Source organism: Acomys russatus, chromosome 6 (assembly GCF_903995435.1).
Source record: "Acomys russatus chromosome 6, mAcoRus1.1, whole genome shotgun sequence".
Taxonomy (NCBI): domain Eukaryota; kingdom Metazoa; phylum Chordata; class Mammalia; order Rodentia; family Muridae; genus Acomys; species Acomys russatus.
In genome coordinates this window covers 56797434-56819287 of record NC_067142.1, presented here as the reverse complement: position 1 = coordinate 56819287, position 21854 = coordinate 56797434, and the positions used below count along the sequence as shown (strand labels likewise).

At 38.4% G+C, this 21854-nt stretch overlaps 1 protein-coding gene across 3 annotated transcripts in view; it reads left to right on the top strand.

Annotated features, from left to right (window-relative positions):
* The window catches only part of Rabgap1l (RAB GTPase activating protein 1 like), a 583034-nt gene that overhangs the window by 377338 nt on the left and 183842 nt on the right, over positions 1-21854 (top strand). For all 3 annotated transcript variants that reach the window (XM_051147664.1, XM_051147665.1, XM_051147666.1), the window contains exons 16-17: positions 14570-14695; positions 17050-17193. In XM_051147664.1, coding sequence (XP_051003621.1) covers positions 14570-14695; positions 17050-17193 — 270 coding nt within the window. The remainder of the gene's footprint in view (positions 1-14569; positions 14696-17049; positions 17194-21854) is intronic.

The following is a 21854-nucleotide window of genomic DNA, read 5'->3' as shown; positions in this document are numbered from 1 at the left end:
ATCTACCAACCTTCAGCCCAGTTGAGTAACAGAAAGGGATCTTTCTGTATCACTTTTCTCTGTTTTCTGAGGCAGTAGAAGACGACAGGCTAGTCTAAAGAATTCACGAAAGACAGCGTCTCAGGGCCCAGGGTGATGGGATGTGGGATTAGGGTTTGCTGACTAATACCTCATCAGTTACATAAGCCGCTGTCTTGTTTGCTACAGTCGCCCTTGTAGCTACAAATTAATCACTGCCAGGGCCTGCTTTGTGGAATGCTGTCCTTCCTCACCCACAGTCATTTATATTTCGCATTAGTTACCTAAGAGGGAAGAAATACCAAAAATGAAAACATATTAAAAATAAAGTTTTGAAATTTCAAGAGTTTCATATCTAGATAGTCTTTTAAAATTAGATTCTTTTGTGCTTAGAAATTGTTCAGGGGCTTTGGCAATAACTTGTTTAAGCAGTGCAAGAATTAATCAAACAAATGCTGTTACATGCGTTTAGTGGATTTTAAGAGATATATGTAGTTAGAGGGTAATATAGCATGTGTAGTGTACAGCCACAATTTTCAACTAATATTTTTAGAAATTAAATTACAATAATATCATATAAATATTTGTTCAAAATGAGGCATAGTGAATTATTACATATTTCATTTTTTATAAAAGTAATATTCAGTTTGTACCTAGTATATTTTGCTACCGTATTTATTGCCAACTATTTTTAAATAATTTTATATTGAATGTGTACTATTATTTTTTACCTTTAGAAAGTCATGCTCATTTTTAATGTTTAAATTACTGTATTTTAAAATATTTGAAAAAAAATAAAATAAAATAAAATAAAATATTTGGCATCTAGGGAAACTCTCCAGATGCAGGAAGGATTATGTTAAATATCCAGAATATTTTAGAAATATTGTGTTAAAAATTCATAATTAAGCACAAATCCTTTGGTGTATGTGAGGAAGGCATACATATATACACAGTGACTTTTCTCACAGACACTTATACAGACAAACGCCTGGTTAGAATTTCCCTACTATTAGTGTTTACAGTCTCTGGGTTCAGTTCTCAGCAGCCACATGGTGGCTCACAGCTCTCTGTACCTCCAGCTCCCACTCCAGAGAATCCAGTACCTTCTTCTTGGTCTCTACAGGCACAAGGCACACATGTGGTACACATGCATACATTCATGCAAAACACTCATACACATAGAATAAAGTAATCTTTTAAAACAACAACAAAAAACATTGAAAAATTTAAATATCCACTATTACAATCCCAAGCTAAGTCATAATGAAACATCATAATAGATATATGCTGGTATTTTCTATAGTAGAGTGCTATAGCAATGAAAAATGTTTACACTATATAGGTTATTATGAATGAATACTATGAACATAAGTTCTACTAAAGAAAGCAAAGTGTAAGATTATATTTTCTATGATTCAATTTTATATAACATGCAATAATAAGAATTTTTTATTTTTAGAATATTACATAGATGGAAGGAACTATATAGGACAACAATGTTATGGTTCCTGTTGATCAGGATAGCAGATTTTCTAGAAAGAAGCTGTGTTGGGAGGGGTTCACAAGGAAAAAGGCTTACACAGGGATCTTTAATGCTAAAACAGTATTTTCTCTCTTAGACTAGCTGATGGCTGCATGAGGCCTGGCAATTATTTGTTTTAGCTTTGTGATCAGTTAGTTGTTCATTAGAGCATCCTTTTGTGTATTGTTTTTCACAATAAAATAGGTTAAAAAGTTATTAATCCTTTAATGGAATTTCCCTCAAAGACAGAATTAAGATACAACTTTCTCAGTGGCAATAAAAAATGGTAAACAGATCAGGCTAGAGAGATCACTCAGTGGTTAAGAGTGCTAGCTGCTGTTCTAGAGACAAGTCAGACAGCTCACAACAGTTAACTCTAGCTCCAGGGAACCGAAAGTCCTCTTCTGGTCTCTATGGACACCCACCCATACATACATATGCATAACACAAAAACACACAAAATAATAATAAACTATTATTAAAAAAAGAAATGATAGAGGGGACCAAGATGGCAGCGACGAAGATGCCCACTGCCTGATCTGCAGGGAAGAGACCACAGATGCTAACTGGACCCATGGACCGCGGGAGCTGGGGATAACTGGTTGAGAGAGATACACATAGTATGGACCACGTATGAGTCAGACCTTCAGTCATCCAGCACCCCAGGAAGGACGGCAAACCAGTCCCCAGCACCTGGACAGGACGCAGACTGTAAGTGAGGAGCTGTGAGCATCGGCCTTGCTTAGCAGTGCAAGCTCAGTACTGAAATTGCAGCAGGGGTCCTTCAAACCTCCTGGCCTAGGGAAAGCCCTGGGGAACGGGTGGATTGGGGCCTCAGACCCCACGCCAGTCCACAGAGAGCCCAGGTGCCATACAGGCACCCAGTCAGCTGTGGGTATGTTCCCCAGCTGCTGAGCGCTCTGAGAAGGAAATGCGGTAGCCTGGCTTGGCAAGCGAACTCAGGATTTGGGACTGGAATTGCAGCAGAGGTGCTTCAAACCTCCTGGACTAGGGAAATCTACAGGGAATGGGTAGATTGAGGTCTCAGACCCCTCCCCTACTCACTCCACACCAGTCCACAGAAAGCCCAGGTGCCACAAAGGCGCTGAGATGGCTATGGTATGTTCCCCAGCCACTGCACGCTCTGAGAAGGAGACTCTACAGACAGCAATCCAGTCCCCAGCACCTCTTCAGGACCCCGCCTGCAAGCTGCGAGCTGCTGAAACCAGGGATATACAGCCACAGTGGTGTGATCTGAGACCAGAGATGCTGCCAGAAGTCAAGGACTGTAGCAGCCCTCTGAACAGGGGTGGGCAGAAGCCAAATGGCTAGCACCAGAGGACTACCCTGGCACAACTCATCACAATGGACCCAGTCTAGCCAGGCTCCATAGCCTAGCTGAGATTCTCACGCTCTTGGGAGTAGCTGGGCAGGTCAGAGGAGATAGGCAAAAATCTAGCCAACCAACAACAATCAAAAGGCAGTAGCTGCTCTCTCCTTGACAGGCAGAACCTAGGCCCCACTACCTGGTTGGAGCAGGCAGAAACCTAAACAACTTTTAGAAGCCAACAGAGCTTCAGGCACTGTAGGGTGATCTGAGCCTAGGACCCAAAGCCCTAGGCCCCTAGGGCAGGGTAGTCAAAGCCCAGCCAAAGATAGGAAAACTGACTCTACATACACTACCTCAAACGATACTGGAGCTGCACCAGCTCATACCTCAGCTGACCCAGTGGGGAGCCCAGGGTATGGAGCAAAGTCTTCAGGAGCCTGGAAGAGTTCCCTGACCACCACAGGCAAAGGACCTCGACCTACAATTACCCACCAACAAACTGCTCTCAGCAACCAGTGAAGGACTCCAGACACAGCAAGATGACCAAAGTCCGGTGTAGAAACATGAACAACAAAAGTCAAAACAAAGATAACAATTGAGATGTAATATGAATAAATTAATATTATACACACACACACACACATATACACAATATGGCATCTCCAGTACGCAACTATCGCAAAGAAAGCAACCCGGAGAGCTCAAGTACAATTGAAATACAAGAAAATGACCTCAAATCCCTAGTAATGAAGATGATAATGGAGGAAACAAATAAAATCCATAAACAAATGCAGGAAGACACAGCCAAACAGGTAGAAGACATAAAAGATGCCTATGGAGAGGCACTGGAAGAAATCCAGGAAAATTCAAACAGTCAGTTGAAGGAAATCAGTAAAACAGTTCAAGATCTGAAGATGAAAATGGAAACAATGATAAACACCCAGACAGAAGAGAAACTGGAAAGAGAAAGCTTAGAGAAGAAAGCAAACAACACAGAGGTGAGTTTCTCTAACAGAATCCAAGAGAGGGAGGAATGAATCTTGAGAATAGAAGATACAATTGTAAGTCTTGATGCAACCATCAAAGAAAATGCTAAATCTGAAAAATTCCTGACACAAAACATCCAAGAAATCAAGGATACCATGAAAAGACAAAACCTGAGAATAATAGGCATTGAGGAAAGATTAGACGCCTGACTTCAAGGCCCAGAAAATATTTTCAACAAAATCATAGAAGAAAAGTCCCCCAATTTAAAGAAGGAGATGTTTATAAACATAAAAGAGGCCTATGGAACACCATATGGAATAGACCAGAAAAGAAAAACCTCCTGCCACATAATAATCAAAACACAAAATATACGGAACAAAGAAAAATATTAAAAGCAGTGAGAGAAAAGGGCCAAGTAACATTTAATGGCAAACCTATCAGAATTACACGCGACTCCTTAGCAGAGACCGTAAAAGCCAGAAGGGCCTGGACAGAGATCCTGCAAACCCTGAGAGACCAAAGATGCCAGGTCAGACTACTATACCCAGCAAAACTTTCAATAACCATTGATGGAGAAAACAAGATATTCCATGACAAAATCAAATTCAAACAGTACCTATCCACAAATCAGGCTTTACAAAAATTACTAGAAGGAAAACGGCACCCCAAAGGGACAAGCTACAACCAAAACTACACAGGAAATAGATAACTACACCATCACAAAAACACAACCATATAAACTCCCTACTGTAACCAACATCAAAATTAAGGGATTTAGCAGTCACTGGTCATTAATATCTCTCAACATCAATCGACTAAATTCTCCAATAAAAAGACACAGACTAGCTGAATGGATGCATAAACAAGATCCAGCATTCTTCTGCATTCAAGAAATGTGTATCAGCCACAAGGATAGACATTACCTCAGGGTAAAAGGCTAGAAAAAATATTCCAAGCAAACAGTCACAGGAAGCAAGCTCGTATAGCCATTTTAATATCCAATAAAATACACTTTTAACCAAAATTAATCAAAGGGACAAGGAAGGACACTTCATACTCATCAAAGGTAAAATCAACCAAGATGACATCACAATTCTGAACATCTATGCTCCAAATACAAGGGCACCCACATTTGTAAAAGAACTATTAACAAAGCTTGAACCACACATGGATCCTCACATATTAATACTGAGAGACTTCAACACCCCACTTGCACCGAAGGATAGGTCATTGAAACAGAAACTAAACCAAGAAATGACATTAACCAATGTCATGAATCAAATGGGTCTAACAGATATCTACAGAACATTTAACCCAAACACAAAGGATTATACCTTCTTCTCTAGAACTCCATAGAACCTTCTCCAAAATTGATCACATAGTAGGTCACAAAGCAAGCCTCAACAGATACAAGAAGGTTGAAATAATACCTTGTATCCTATCAGATCACCATGGTCTAAGCCTAGACTTCAACAACAACAACAACAACAGAAATAACAAAAAGTCTACACACAAATGGAAACTGAACAACTCTATACTTAATGATACCTGGGTCAGGGAAGAGATAAAGAAATTAAAGACTTCCTGAAATTCAATGAAAATGAGAAAACAACATACCCAAAGTTGTGGGACAAATTGAAAGCAGTGCTAAGAGGGAAATTCATAGCACCAAGTACCTTTATAAAGAAATGGAAACATCCCACATAACCAACTTAATGACACATCTGGAAGCCTTGGAAAAAAAAGAAGCAGAGACACCCAAGAGGGATCAAACTCAGAGCTGAAATCAATAAATTAGAAACAAAGAGAACAATTCAAAGAATCAACAAAACCAGGAGCTGGTTCTCGAGAAAATCAACAAGGTACACAAACCATTAGCCAAACTAACTAAAAGGCAGAGACACAGTATCGAAGTCAACAAAATCAGAAATGAAAAGGTAGACATAACAACAGACACTGAAGAAATACAAAGAATCATAAGATCCTACTTTAAAGGCATATATGCCACAAAATTTGAAAATCTAAGGGAAATAGACAATTTTCTTGATGGATTCTACTTGCCTAAATTGAATCAGGATCAGCTAAAAAACTAAATAGTCCCATTTCCCCTAGAGAAATAGAAGTAATCATTGATAGTCTCCCACTCAAAAAAAGCTCAGGGCCAGATGGTTTCAGCACAGAATTCTACCAGACCTTCAAAGACTTGGAAAAGATCTTCACCAACTCTACATCTGACAAAGGGCTAATATCCAAAATATATAAAGAACTCAAGAAATTAAACACCACCAACATCAATAACCCAATTAAGAAATGGGGCTCAGAACTAAACGGAGATCTCTGAACAGAGGAATATTGAATGGCTGAGAAACACTTAAAGAAATGCTCACCGTCTTTAGTCATCAGGGAAATGAAATCAAAATGCCTCTGAGATTCCATTTTACACCCATCATATGGCCAAGATTAAAAAAAACTCAAGTGACACCACATGCTGACGAGGATGTAGAGAAAGGGGAACACTTCTTAATTGCTGGTGGGAATGCAAACTTGTACAACCACTTTGGAAATCTATCTGGAGCTTTCTCAGAAAACTGGGAATAGGGCTACCTTAAGACCCAGCTATTCCACTCCTTGGAATATACCCAGAAGATGCTCCACCATACAACAAGGCTGCTGTTCATAGCAGCCTTATTCATAATAGCCAGAACCTGGAAACAACCTAAGTGTCCCTCAGTTGAAGAATGGATAAAGAAACTGGTACATTTACACTATGGAATACTACTCAGGTATTAAAAACAAGGAAATCCCGAAATTTGTGGACAAATGGATGGAACTAGAAATGACCATACTGATTGAGTTAACCCAGAAGCAGAAAGACTCATAGGGTATAAACTCACTCATAATTGGACACTAGTCCAAGAAGCATGCCCTATGGAAGTCTTCATTTACCAGTATATTGGGATAGATTGAGTACATTCTATTGGGACTCCAGATGAGAGAAGTATGGGAGAATGGAGAAATAGAAGGATCCAGTGGGTCCTAGAAACCTACAGGAAGAATATCAGGATGGGCGGAACTGGGTTCTGTTCAAACTGCTGAACCAATCATGGACAATACTTGCAGTAAACAGTGATCTTACTCAAATCTAGCCAATGGACAGGATATTCTCCACACTTGAGTGGAGAGAGGGCACTGGCTCTGATACAAACTCTGCTGCCCCATATTTGACCACTTCCCCTTAGTGGGGAGGCCTGGTGGAATTCAGAGAAAAGATAGACAGGCTACCAAGATGAGACTTGGTAGCCTATGATCATATAGTGGGGGAGGAGGTCCCAGTCGGTCACTTGCATTGGGGAGGGGAATAGGGTGAAAGCAGGAAGGAGGGAGGGAGGGAGGAATGGGTGGATACAAGGGATGGGATAACAATTGAGATGTAATCTGAATAAATTAATTAAATTAAAAAAAAAGAAATGGTAAACAGAACTACTTACTATTTGTTTTGGAAATCAGGGTCCCTTATAATCAAGATTGCAGCAGCTACATGTCTTTACTGTATGTATGTATACAACCAAAGCTATTTGTGACATATTTTTCAGGAATTTTCCTACTATGGCTCAGGGTGGTATTTGTGTCATAAAACTGGGAAGTCTGTGGCAGAGATTTTAATGTGGTTGAAATCCAGGCTTTACACTGTCATTCTACATCTGTGTTTGTAGTTGTGCTTGTCTGCCCTTTCAAATCAGAACCCCTTCAAAGCACAGTTAAGAGCAGCTGTGAATTTGAATCATTTATGTAGCATGTTTTAGGTTAATGTGACCTTGGGCAGGATCCCTAAACTGGGGTTCAGCCTTCATTTATAATATGGAAATAATATCATGCTGTTTTAGCATGCTGAGTGCTGACTTTGTTATGAATGTAAAGAGTATGGCTTACTCTGTAAATGCCACAAAAGAATAGTTATGATGTGAAACCCAGACTTCCTTAATAGACGTAAAGTCAGTAGTAATCAGTCAACGCCATTGAACCTCACTAGTCTCATGTCTCAGATGTAAAAATTATACCTTTTTATATGATTTTTGTGAGAATCAGGTAGATTCTTGAATGTCTGTTGATGGTAGCTGCTGTTTTTCTAAAATTAACAATTACATACACAGCCAATTTTCTTTTGGCCCCTGATCCTGCTCATTTTAATTGGAAATTCATAGGAAGCTAAAGAGCAGTCATTTGATTTAAATGTGTTCTAGCATCTATTGGATTTAAAGGGGAAAGTAAACAAATTGCTAGCAGCTATCATTCTATTTGCATTTCAGTACATGAGCTGAAAAGGAAGATTCATGAGCTTATGAGATTCCAAATAACTAGCATCTATCTTTGTTGAAAAAAAGTCAGGAAATCAGTGGATTTATTTACTGCCTTCAGAGAACACCATTTTTATAGTACATACAGAGATTATGTTAATTATCAAAATTCTGGTTTTATCCAGAAAATTCCTTTTTTACATTACATGGCTTTTCCAAGCTTTTTGTTGTGGAGAGATACAGTGAGACTAAGAGGTGGTCTCCATCCATTAATGGTTTCTGTCCGTTGAAGGTCTTCAGCAATACAGATGGCAAATCCTTGCTACTGGCCATTACGTAACAGCAACTACATCACCTCATTGCATTACATCATTCTCAGAGCATGCATGCTAAGCAGATGTTTCACTTTGTATTTAACATAACCACAAAGGACATTGTAATGTCTTAAATTACAAAATTTTAGTGTTTATCTTCTCTTTTTCCCAGTCTAATAACATTGATTTTGTGAGAAGCTTCTAGTACAAAATAAAATGAAAACATGGTATTAAAGACCTACCGTGTTCCCACACCTTAATATTTTATTTCAAAATATATTGTTCAAAAATTTTAAACTAATTGCATATCAGTGGTAAATTGAATTGTCTTGTTCAGTGAAACATTAATCAGTGTACGAGACTAGGCAGACATTTTAGTGGTTTTAAGTAGGTAGCTCTGCTGCTGGGGAGACGGTAGGAGAGATTCAAAAGTCCAAGCATGCCAACTAGTAGATCTTAGTTGGTCTCTTCTTTCCAGTATGTAAAGAACACTTTTAAAATATAGAACTAGTGAAGTTCAGAGCCATTAAGGGATGTATCTGATGCAAAATGCAGGCATTACAGTTTACTTACAGTGTGATCTGTAAGGCGTCAGGTGCAGAGGTATGCTGTGAGTATAAACTAGCATATCTATGCTGATTGCTTTCCTGACAGGGTTTTATCTTCCAAAAACTGGTGAGATGGGGTATTCTTCCCAGTGATACACACACAGGAAATGCTATCATGTACACACAAAAATTGCAAATGCTCTTAAGAACGTACATTCCAAATAGTCCTTTTGATAGGAGAAAGGATTTAAAACATGTTGCTTTTGTAATGTTTGAGAAGGTAGAGTTTTATCCCTGTACTCACTTACCCTCCTAGTACTCTTATGTAAATCATTATTGTAATTGTTGATGAAAAGAGAGTCCCTGTTTTTCAAGGATGGAAAGAGTAGGCAAACGTGTATCATCTCTCACATAATTCCATTTAATCCTTAACAGCATTTTTGACATGTACATTATTATTTCTAATTATTTAAAACTATAAATATTAGGCATTCAGATCTTTTCTGGTGAAAATCAACAGTTAACAACTAAAAGCGTATCTAGGACTTTGTGTATATTGATAAGACTCCAAACTCATGTTTTTCTTACTGCAATACCTTTTCTATTTCAAGAAAAATAAAAATGTAATAAATTATGTATATTCAAGTGTGTTTGTGTTGGGGTGTATGCATGTGAGTGAAGGTAGTTCTGGACAGTTCAAATGTAAAAAACTTATAGCAGTGTGGAACAAAGGAATTCTGAAATCATTCCCTGATAGCTTGTGTGGTAGAAAATGCTGTATGAGACTCTGTTCAATGGTCTTCTGTAAGTGCACTTCTGTTTGGGTTTCATTTCTTAAAGATGTAAACATTGCACATTAATAGATAAGGATGATAATGCTAGTTAAAAAATTAAGTTATAACCACCTATGCCCTCCATGCTGGTCTTGTGCAGGCAACCTCAGCTGCTGTGAGTTCAGGAGTATAGAGATGCTGTCGTGTACAGGAGACACTGTTTACCTCCAGTCCTTCCCAACTTCCCAACCTCTGTATCTTAGAATCTTTCTATCCCCTCTTCAATATTTCCTGAGCTTTAGGGTGGGTGTGTGTGTGTGTGTGTGTGTGTGTGTGTGTGTGTGTGTGTGTGTGTTTTATAAATGCGCCATTTGTGGCTGAGCACTCCACAGACATTCTTTTCTTTTCCTTGACCAGTGTGAGAAGGATCACAAGTTCTAGGCCAGCCTAGGTCTCATAGATGATAGCTTCTAGGGGACGGAGAGTAGGTTCTTTTTTGAAGCGTGTGGCTCCTGGTCAACCATGCTTCAGTGAGGACTCGGCCACCATGAGTACATGGAGGACACAAAGCTGGGGAAGGAAGTGGGGGGTAGATCCAGAAGAAATTAGGGGCAGGAGTGGCTGGAAAATGTGATCAAAATACATTTTACACAAGTATTATATTTTCAAAAATTAAAACATATTTTTTAAAACTGATAAATCTTGGGAGTTAGGGGTAAGTAAGAAGAAAGAAAATATGGTGTAAAAAGGTGTTTTATAAGGGGGAGGTGAGTATAATGGGTTTTTAGATTTTAGTAGGCCCCAGATCTTAGTACAACTGACTGACTCCATGATGGAACATACCGTTCAGGCCATACAACTCTGCATATAGACAGCACCACCTACCAAAACAAAAACAAAGACCTAATCCATCAAAGTCCATAGTTCTGGGACAGTCTCTAAATGTACTAACCTTGCCTTTTGGCTTCTCTAGTTCTGCATCTGGCTAACTGTTCTTGTTAACTAAAATATGCCAACCCAAAATATGATTTCTGTGCTTAAAAGTTTGCCCTGAAAAAGGTTCAGGGCTACACTGGAATCCCAAACACCAAATGTAATTGCTGGCTGGATAATAAACACTTTTCATACAAATAAATTATATAAACATAATTAAATGACATGTTAAAAACAAGATAATAGTCAATACTCACCACTTCCTAATTGTTTTAAAAGATTTCACTCTTAGCTGCATTAAGATGGTCGCTGTCATGTGTTATGTTCCTATGATGGATCACCTGTGTCTGAAAGTGTGCTGCATGTCACTGCTATGTCTAACTCCAGCCCACTTGTTTCTCTTTTATTAGCTATGGATAGTGCAGACATTTTTAGTGCCACTGTGTAGCACTTCTAGCCACTTTTTAAATATAAATCTCTTTTTTGCATTATAATTTTTTATTAATTCATTCATATTACATCTCAATTGTTAGCCCATCCCTTTTATCCTCCCATTCCTCCCTCCCTCCTGCTTTCACCCTATTCCCCTCCCCTATGACTGTGACTGAGGGGGACCTCCTCCCCCTGAATATGATCCTAGGATATGAGGTCTCTTCTTGGTAGTCTGCTATCCTTCCCTCAGTGCCACCGGGCCTCCCCACAAGGGGACATGGTCAAACATGGGGCACCAGAGTTCATATGAAAGTCAGTCCTCACTCTCCACTTAACTGTGGAGAATGTCCTGTCCATTGGCTAGATCTGGGTAGGGTTTTGATGCTCACTGCATATATTTATTGTCCTTGGTTGGTGCCATAGTTTGAGCAGGACCCCTGGTCCCAGATCTGCACATCGTAGTGTTCTTCTTGTAGGTTTTCTAGCCACTTTTTATTGGCATTATTAACCCAATATTCTGTTTGTGATGATAAAGTTACTTTTATTGTCAGTAAAATTTTTGCCTTTTTTTTTTTTTTTTTTTTTTTTTTTTTTTTTTGAGACAGAGTTTCTCTGTGTGTATCCCTGGCTGTCCTGGACTCACTTTGTAGACCAGGCTGGCCTCAAACTCACAGGGATCCACCTGCCTCTGCCTCCCGAGTGCTGGGATTAAAGGCGTGCATCACCACATCCGGCTCTATTTTTGCCATTGTTAAAATCATTAATAGCCACCTATAAGTGAATACTGTTTTAACTTTCAAAATGTTTCCACATCATAATCTGTCTTGCATAATAGCACACATGTAGGTAGAACCTTTACTCCTTTGATAATGCTACTCCAGTGAGTTCTACCCTTTCTAAAATACACATTATCATAACCTCAAAAGCAAAATACGATTACAAGTCAGTATATGAATTTCCTTTCTTATTTACTATGAAAATGTCAGTATTTACTCTTTAGGTGTAGTTTAGTACATTCCAATATATATGTATGTATACTTATTTATGTGTAGACATATATATGCATATACACCCACATGCATATGTGCTAGTGAGTGTGTGGAGATCGGAAGTCAACATCAATGTCTTTCTAGTTGCCCCCCACATTAACCTTCTCTCTTACTGAACTTGGAGTTCACTGGTTAACTAGTTGCCTAGTTAGTGAGCACCAGTATCATAAGTACTAGGGTTACAATCATGTTCCTCCATACGTACATCCAAGTGGGTGCTGGAGTTCAAACTCAGGTCATCCCCTGAGCTACCTCAACAGCTCTTGAGAATAAATATATTAATTAAAGGAGAGATATCTCAGAAAAATGTAGTCATGCTAAGTAGAGCCTATCAGTCTTTGAAAAGAAATGGTTATGTTTTTGTTTTTCAGAAGGCCATATATTTCTAATCAATTTCTCATTTATTTTGTTACCAAACTTTTAAAAATCCATAGGAATCATTGCAATCTTTGATCCTTACATGATACTATCTGGGATTCCATACTTTCTTCTACTTGGTCTTCACAAGTAGGATCTTTCTCCCAAGGCTGGATGACGACTTCATATATTTTCCCCTGTGGCTATTAGTTAGAAAGTAGAAGCCGGATTATTGCTGAAGTTGGACACAGAGGATGCTCACTGCAAGGCTGCCTCTCCCCCACATATAATAACCGTTGTAGGGAGTTAGGTGAAGGTTATGGGCTGGAATGATCAGTTAATTGTCACAGTTCTTTTTTCTTTTTTGCATCAAATCTGAAGTCTTAAACAGTGTTGTTTTCCCAGTGTATTAATTGGGTGTGAATATTCATTGTATGAGGAAGAGAGACATAGAGGAGATAGACGTGTCATTTAAGTTGCATATCTAAAAGTGATCAGAAGTCTGTGTCTGCTTGTTATTGTCCTGTGGTTATTTTTAATAGTTTATCATGATCTGGCCCATTCTGGATCATGCTTCTGTGTACACTCTAGCTGTAGCGATGATTTCCACGTACCCAACCTCACCTGTCCCAAGATTTAGTCTTTATCACATGAGTTGGTTGTGAAGGTCTGTTCCATTCTGTTTTTTATCTTTAGTGGCTTCCACAGTGCGTGCATCTCAGCTGTGCAGTAACGCTGTGTAGGAAGGCCAAAGGGTATTAAGCTATCTATTTGCTTCAGTGGGTTTACCACATTCAAGGAGGTGCTGGCATTTTATTCCCCTTGTAAGATGTCAGGTGACAAAATATTCAGCTAATTGGAATCTACTTATACACAGATTGAATGAATTAGTTTCACTAAGGCTGGCTACAATAGTTGGGATATTACTTTTTGAAGAGCCACTTGTGAAGAAATCCAAGAGAAGATCATGAGGCTTACTTAGGCTTTCATGGTAAGAAATGTATTTTATGAGCTAGAGGTGCAAGTTGCCTTTACCTCAGAGAAAAATGCTAATGCAGAATAAGGAGTGAATTCTCTGGTTTTTATGCCACACAGCTAGGCTCTGAAAGTATGTAAGACTTAAGCAGCTTAGGTCAGGGGTCAGAGTTTATGAAAGGCTTTAGATACCTCCTAAATAAAAATAAAACAAGCTAATGTTTAGATAATCCAAATTACAATGAAGTTTACATATTTAGTAGTATATTTTATTAACAATTGAGAATTATCCTAGTTTCTAAGTGTGTGAGTACCCCATTTTGGATAACAAGTTAAATATGCCATCATATTTCTAAGTGGGAAAATGAAACTTTGATTTTGTTGTTCAGGCATGAAGTTAATTGTAATCCGAGAACTAGGGGAAGCTGAAGCAGCACACGATAAGACCTTGTTTCAAAAACTAAGCAGTAAATAATAAAAATCCATTTATTCCTTGACATTCTGACCCTGCTTTATGTGGCTGCACCATAGCCGTAGCCATCCATGTGTCAAGAGGGATGTGCAGACAAGTTGCTTTTTGAACCTATTGTTGATACAAAATTAATAATAACTCAATTATTTATTCATAGGAATCTGACCAAATGAATTCACACAGTAGAATACTCTATAGCTATTATTAAAATAAAGGTGCAACTGTTTATAAAAATAGAGGGAAATAATTTCAGTGTTAGTGGAAGAAAGGCAAGATAAACATCTATGTGTAACACACAGATACACACACACACACACACACACCATTTGTGTAGAAAGGGGGAAAGTAAAATAAAATCTAATTATTTTATACAGAAAAAGTATGTGAAGTCTTTTTTTATGCAGAAACAATGGCAGGACTCAGAATTATTGTATGGTTAGGAGATTTTGCTCCACAGAGAGATAGGGGCCTTCAGCCATTTCTGTGGAGGACTTGAAGGACCTTTTTACATATTCTGAACAAATGCCAATCATTCATGTTTCATATTGTGTTTTCCTGTAGATGCCGGAGGAGCAAGCATTCTGTGTTTTGGTGAAGATCATGTATAAGTACGGATTACGAGACCTATACAAAAGCAATTTTGAAGATCTTCATTGCAAATTCTATCAACTTGAGAAGCTAATGCAGGTAAGGAAAATGGGACAGTCTATCACCCATGAATCTGTTGTTATCCCACTAGAGTTGATGAGCAATAATTAACTATAAAAATTTAGTGGAAACACCTTAAAATGTAAATTGCTTTGTTACATCTTATTATTGCTTTTAACTTTGGAAACATTAAGTTACTTTTTTTTTCAAAAGTCAGTATTCCTTATAGGTTTTAAAAGTCAAACAACTATATCTAATAAATGAACTAGTTGGGCTTGATGACCATTTAGATACCTCATGTAAATTATTAAATAGATACATTTTTGGGTCCTTTCCAAAGTGAGCATTTTGTATAGTAAGTGGTTTAGTGTCTGTCTGTCTGTCTGTCTGTCTCTCTCTCGCCCCCCCCCCCTCTCTCTGTGTGTGTGTGTGTGTGTGTGTGTTGTCTGTTTATAGAGACAAATGAGCATTAGCTTTTCTGGGCCTTTGCCTCTATCCTTCTGTGATGGCCTTTCGTGTTTTTGAAAAGCATTTGTATATTAACTAGGGAAGGAGTAAAGCAGCATGAAGGCATTGTTCAGGGGCTCTTTATCTTGTAGTACACTCTTGTACAAGTCTACCTTGTCACTTTTATATGATCAAGATTTGGTTTTTAAAGATATATATTATATATTTTTTTATTTAACTGCATGTATAAATCTGCATGCATATACATTTGTGTTTGGGTGCCCGGCAGTCAGAAGAGGGCAACAGAGCTGGAGCTGCAGGCTTTATCTTGTAGTACACTCTTGTACAAGTCTACCTTGTCACTTTTATATGATCAAGATTTGGTTTTTAAAGATATATATTATATATTTTTTTATTTAACTGCATGTATAAATCTGCATGCATATACATTTGTGTTTGGGTGCCCGGCAGTCAGAAGAGGGCAACAGAGCTGGAGCTGCAGGTGGATGTGCTTCTGGGAACCAAACTCAGGTCCTCTGGAAGAGCAGCAAATGCTCTGAACTGCTAAGCCATCTCCCAGGCCCAGATGGGTCTTTGTATCTAGCCATGCTTTAGAATTTCCCAAGTGCTCAAAAGTATTCTAAACTCATTATATAGCTCAGATGATTTTCAACTGACATGTAATAAAATTACATACTCTTTATTAATAATTTAAATGAAATTTTAATCCATGAGTTTGAAGATACATTTCATTTCTAGGTAGGAGGTGAAGCCTGTGCTTTGCCTTGGAGTCAGAATTTCATTAGAAGGCAGGTGCTCTGAGCGAAGAAGATACTCCCAAAAGTAAAGAACACTCGTGTTAGCAGCAAGGACAGTCTGTGATGAGAAGTCTTCGCTGTCCACATTCATCTGTCATGTCTTGAATCCCCATCACTTGCTATCCCTTCTGTACATTGACTTCAAAAGCCACCAGTGCTAGAATACAATTCAAGTACAACAGAACTTGATAGATGTTGCAGTTATTAAAAGAAATAAAGCTTCTATAGGGCACCAGAGTTCATGTGAAAGTCAGTCCCCACTCTCCACTCAACTGTGGAGAATGTCCTGTCCACTGGCTAGATCTGGGGAGGGGTTCGAAGTTTACTGCACTTATTATCTTTGGCTGCTGCCATAGTTTGAGCAGGACCCCTGGGCCCTGATCCGCCCATCATAATGTTCTCCTTGTAGGTTTCTAGGACCCTCTGGATCCTTCTATTTCCCAATTCTCCCATGCTTCTCTCACCTAACGTCCCAATAGGATATCCTCCCCTCTGACCCACTTAACTGGTAAGTGAAGACTTTCATGGGACATGCCCCTTGGGCTAGTGTCCAGCTATAAGTGAGTATATACCATTTGAGTCTTTCTGCTTCTGGATTAACTCACTCATTATGATCATTTCTAGTTCGGTCCATTTGTCCACAAATTTCAGGAATTCCTTGTTTTTAATAGCTGAGTAGTATTCCATAGTGTAAATGTACCACAGTTTCTTTATCCATTCTTCTACTGAGGGACACTTAGGCTGTTTCCACGTTCTTGCTATTATGAATAAGGCCGCTATGAACATGGTTGAGCAAATGTCCCTGTTGTGTGGTGGAGCATTTTCTGGGTATATTCCAAGGAGTGAAAGGAGTCTTGAGGAAGCCTTATTCCCTGGATGGGGAGGCCTGGTGGCACTCAGAGGAAGGATAACAGGCTACCAAGAAGAGACTTGATAGCCTGTGAGCATATACAGGGGGAGGAGGTCCTCCTCAGTCACAGTCATAGGGGAAGGGAGTAGGGGGATAGCGGGAGGGAGGGAGGAATGGAAGGACAAGGGATGAGATAACAATTTAGGTGTAATATGAATAAATTAATAAAATATTAATTTCGACAGTTGTTCCCCTAACTCTTTCATTTTGACTTTTAGGAACAGCTGCCAGACTTGTACAACCATTTTTGTGATCTGAACCTGGAAGCTCATATGTATGCATCCCAGTGGTTCCTCACTCTGTTTACTGCCAAGTTTCCACTCTGCATGGTCTTCCATATCATTGACCTTCTGCTATGTGAGGTACAGTGTACACCTTTCATACCTACGGCAACGTAGAAAAGTCTGCTAGAAACAGTTACTGTCTTTTCATGCTCTTAATCCACACTCATGGGCAAAAATTTCAGTTGCGTTTTTAATAAAGATTATGTAATTTTGTTATTTGTCAGGAATAAAATATTAAGGCTTTTATAATTTCCACAAAATAAAATTAAGTGGCTAAATTTGTGTAATTATAGTCCTAAGAAGCTTTATCTTTACATAATATATCACCAATTAAACTTTTTAAAAAGATAAGTAAATGCCTTTAGAGTCAGTCGTTTTCACTATTGATACACTTACACTCCACTGGGGAATATGAACGAGCCCCCAATCATCAGTTCCTCCATTCGCTAGCTCTCTTTGTGTGTGTGGTATTTTTGTTCCCCTAACAAATAAAAATTTTAGGTCATCTAATTTTCCTTTCCCATCCTGCCCTCTCCTGTTCTCTCCTCTCCTTTCTGCCTTCACTTCCCCATTCCTTCTTGCAGAAGGAGGGCGCAAAGCTATCGCTTCACGCATGCCACCGAAACACAGCTGGGCCCCTTCATACTTTTAGGCATAGAATGTGTCAGGAATTGGTTTTTTAAATTCCTTTGGTGCTTGTATTTGTTTACTTTATCCTTTAGTTTGCTTAGTTGACTGAATGCATTTTTAAAATTTTTTACTAATTTATTCACTTCACATTTTTAATCTGATGCACAAAAACTGAACAGGACTTAATCTGATGTACAAAGCAGATTCATGGAAGATAGGAAGCATGGGTTAGTGCTTAACAAATGATATTTTTTTTTTTAAGATATATTTATTATTTATTATGTATACAGTGCTCTGCCTGCATGTACACCTGCTGGCCAGAAGAGGGCACCAGATCACAGTATAGATGGTTGTGAGCCACCATGTGGCTGCTGGGAATTGAACTCAGGACCTCTGGAGGAGCAATCAGTGCTCTTAACCTCTGAGCCATCTCTCCAACCCAACAAATGATATCTTCATAGCAGAACAAGTCACATTTCATAAACTGAAACAAGGATTGTTGCCTGGTCGAATACATGATCTAGCATAACACCAACTGGAGAATGCCAGTTGGGAGGGGAGAAAGGCAGAGAGGTAGGGGCAGAGGGAAGAAAGGGGAGAGTGGACTAGAGGGAGAGGAGAGAAAGGGAGAGAGAGAAAGAGGCACAAGGGGGTAGAGAGAGAGGAGAGAGAGAAAAAGAGAGCACCTTTTTCAGTGTGTCTGTGCACCAGGTGACTGGACGCATTTTATCTGTTTTCTTTTGGGGTAGAGCAATGAGGGCTCAACCCTGCCTTATCAGTGCATATAATTTACCATCAATGTACACCCATACCTGCTTTATCCTTTTAAATAATTTATTACACATACCCATATCTGATATGGTACTGTCTGTCAAAATGTCTGGCAATTATCTTGGCTTTCTGGGCCAGGCATTATGGTGCACACCTGCAATCCCAGTACTTACGTGGCAGAGGCAGTGGGAACTCCATGAGCTCCAGGACAGCCAGAGCTACTTAGTGAGACTCTGTCTCAAAACTTGATGAAAAAGCATCTATTTGAATAAAAGTATAAATGTACACAAAAGTAAGGCTACCAATTTTAATCACCCTAGACATTGGTAATTTAACTTTAAAAATAGTATTTTAAAAGTGTATAAGCAATATAAAATCTAAGTGTTATTTTTCAGCCTTCAACCAGAAACATCATTTTATATGCAAACATTGCTGGACTCTTGCTCTCAAAGGCTCTTGTTATTAGTCGCATAGCATCTTAAATTAGAAAGCATTTTGTAGGCAAGGAAGGTTTTGAATCATTTGTGAAGCACTTTGGCAAGGAATATTTGAGTATTCTGCTAGATTCACCATAAGAAATCTTGAATCTTGATTATGTAACAGCAGTTGGTGTTGATTGATAACCCTATTCATTTTGCTTATAAACTAGTGCATAAAATGTCATTTTAAATGTAACCAGTGGAAGGATGCAAAGAAGCTAAATCCTTCTTCAGTATGCTATGATCCATCACAATACACACAAAGAAAACGTGGGCATTTATGCACAAATCCTACTGTGACTGATTATCCTGAAGGTTCTGACTCCTGTTTTAATACAATACTCTTTTTAAGAGAAACCAGATTCAGGTGTTTTAGTTTTATAGAACTAAAGCCAGTTACTACTCAAAATTAATGAGTAGTATTAATAAATATATAGGGATTATCTTAAGTTATATACCACGTTAAGGGCAGTGTCTCATGAAGTGAAGAGAGTGGCTTATGGTGTTAATGGTTTTGCATTACACACAGCATGAACATGAAAGTACTTACCTCCCTTCACAGTGTTTTCTTAAAGAGATGATTTCTGTTCATGCTAGATTAGCCTGCGGTTTCCATTACAGACTTCAGTGTGCATAATTGTTCTGCTAAGTGAATTTCCCATTGCTTCTGGTAGAATATTAATGCTGTGGTGTGGTTTGATGGATGGATGACTTTCTAAACTTGTCCCCTGAGCCATGGCATCTGGCACTGCTTGTGGGTCCTCTGGAACCTGGATTCATAATTTCTTGAGAAATTTAATCTTGAAGATACTTGAATTTCTAATGCTGAATACTAAGAAAATTACTCAAATTTATAATAAATCAATGCAAACAAAATATATGTGTTCCTGTTCTTTGTCATCTGTGATCACAGTGGGCAAAAAAATCACAGTGCTCACTTCAGTTAATAAAACCACCACAGCTGTTCCTTTCTCTCACCTTCAGCCTATATCCTGCCGCTGGCATTTTTTAAAATTATTATACAAAGTAATATATTTCGTTATTGCTTTTTAGTAATTGTTTTTATTTTCCTTCCTTAAGCTCTTCTTTAAAATATTTTCTTTTCTCCCCTCTCATGGACTCCTTTCTTTCTGAGACTGAGTTACCTCACTTAATACAATAATTTCTAGATAAGCAAATAGCACCAAAATTTTCATTTTTCCTTTTGGCTGAATAAAAGTTCACTGTGTATGTGAACTGGATTTTCATTATCCATTCATCTGTTGATGGACATGTACATGGCATACGTTTCCTGACTATCGTGAACAATGCTGGAGTGAATGTGGGGGTGCAAGTATCTCTGTGGTAGTGGCTTAAGAGTTTTTAGGGTGTACCCAATAAGCAGTAGAGTTGGGTCGTATGGAAGTTTTAGTTTTAGGTTTTTAGAAAGCCTCATGCCCAAATTTGCTTCTCTGGTGCTGTGATAAATGTCTTGACCAAAAGCAACTTGTTAAGTGGCTTATACTTCCTGATGACAATCTGCTACTGAGGAAATTCAGGTCAGAAACTCAGGCAGGAGCAGAAGAGAAGCCACAGAGGAATGCTGGCTTACCCAGCTTCCTTTGGTGTACAGCCCAGCCCCCTATCCGGGTGGGGCACCACCCAACCTTCTTAATCAGCAGTCATGAAAATGCCTGACACTGACATCCCGAAGACCAGTCATCCAGGCAGTACTGGAGCTGAAGTTCCCTCTTGCCAGGTCACTCTAATGTATGTCTCTCTCTTTTCTTCCCCCCTTTGGTGTATTAAAGTTCTTTACTACAGAGATCTTTTACCACATTGATTGGCCTCATTTCAGCACCTGCGTAGATCTCCAAAACATGGCATCATGGTTTCTTCGGAAGGGACAGAGTAAAGTAGCTCTTCAAAATAAACTTTGTGAGGACCAGTATTTAGTGTGCCTCAGGATGTTCATTCTTTCCACTAACTCATCTCTGTCATCTTTGTCAAGGACTGTTTTGCAAAAGAGCTTTTAAATAAACTCTGACTTCCTGCCTGTCTGCTTTTTCTCTTTGCCCCTTTCTTTCTTCTAGTTAATAAAATATTTATATCAAAAGCTATTTTTTTCTATGTAATAAATATTCTAGTGGAAGAAATGGTCTTAAATAAACTATATACTGGGTCTTTTTTTTCATATTTCTTTGCAAGAAAACAGTACATACAGATCTTGATATTTGCCAGTTAGTATTTTGTTAAAAAATGAAAGGCTAGAAAGTTCTTAGAAAAAAATGTTGATTTTCCCCCCAAAGTCATTCTAACAACAAAATACTAGTCAGTAAAGTGTTTTGTTCATAGATCCTATTGTAAAGTGTTTTTTTAAAAAACCAGTGAGTTTGACATTAGTCCTGAAGAGCCAAGCATCATGTCATGTGCTCACCCTTCATTCTCAAGTTAGGGTCAAACTTAACTTAGCAGAAAGGGAATAATTGTGTCATTTTGGCTATACAACTTGAGTTTTTTAAAAAACTTCCTAGTTACTAGTAATTATTAAGGTAAATACTTAAACCTGGCTGTATGGTGAGCTGTGCTGATTCTCTAACTTGGTTGAAGATGTGTGGCAACAGGATATAAATTAGAGTTCTGAAATATACTTCTTGTGCTAAAATGAATGCACCATTTGTAAACTTTTAGCCAGAAAATGAAAGGAAAATTATTTTACCCTGCTGTTTTAAAGTCTGTTTTTTGAGATAAGACGCCTATAATACTGTAGTATAGTACATACGTTGTGTTGTTAACCCACCAATAGTAAAATGCTGTACTTTTTGAAATAATTTTTATTAGCATGCCAAAAAATAAAAACTTAATACTTTCTCACAGAAG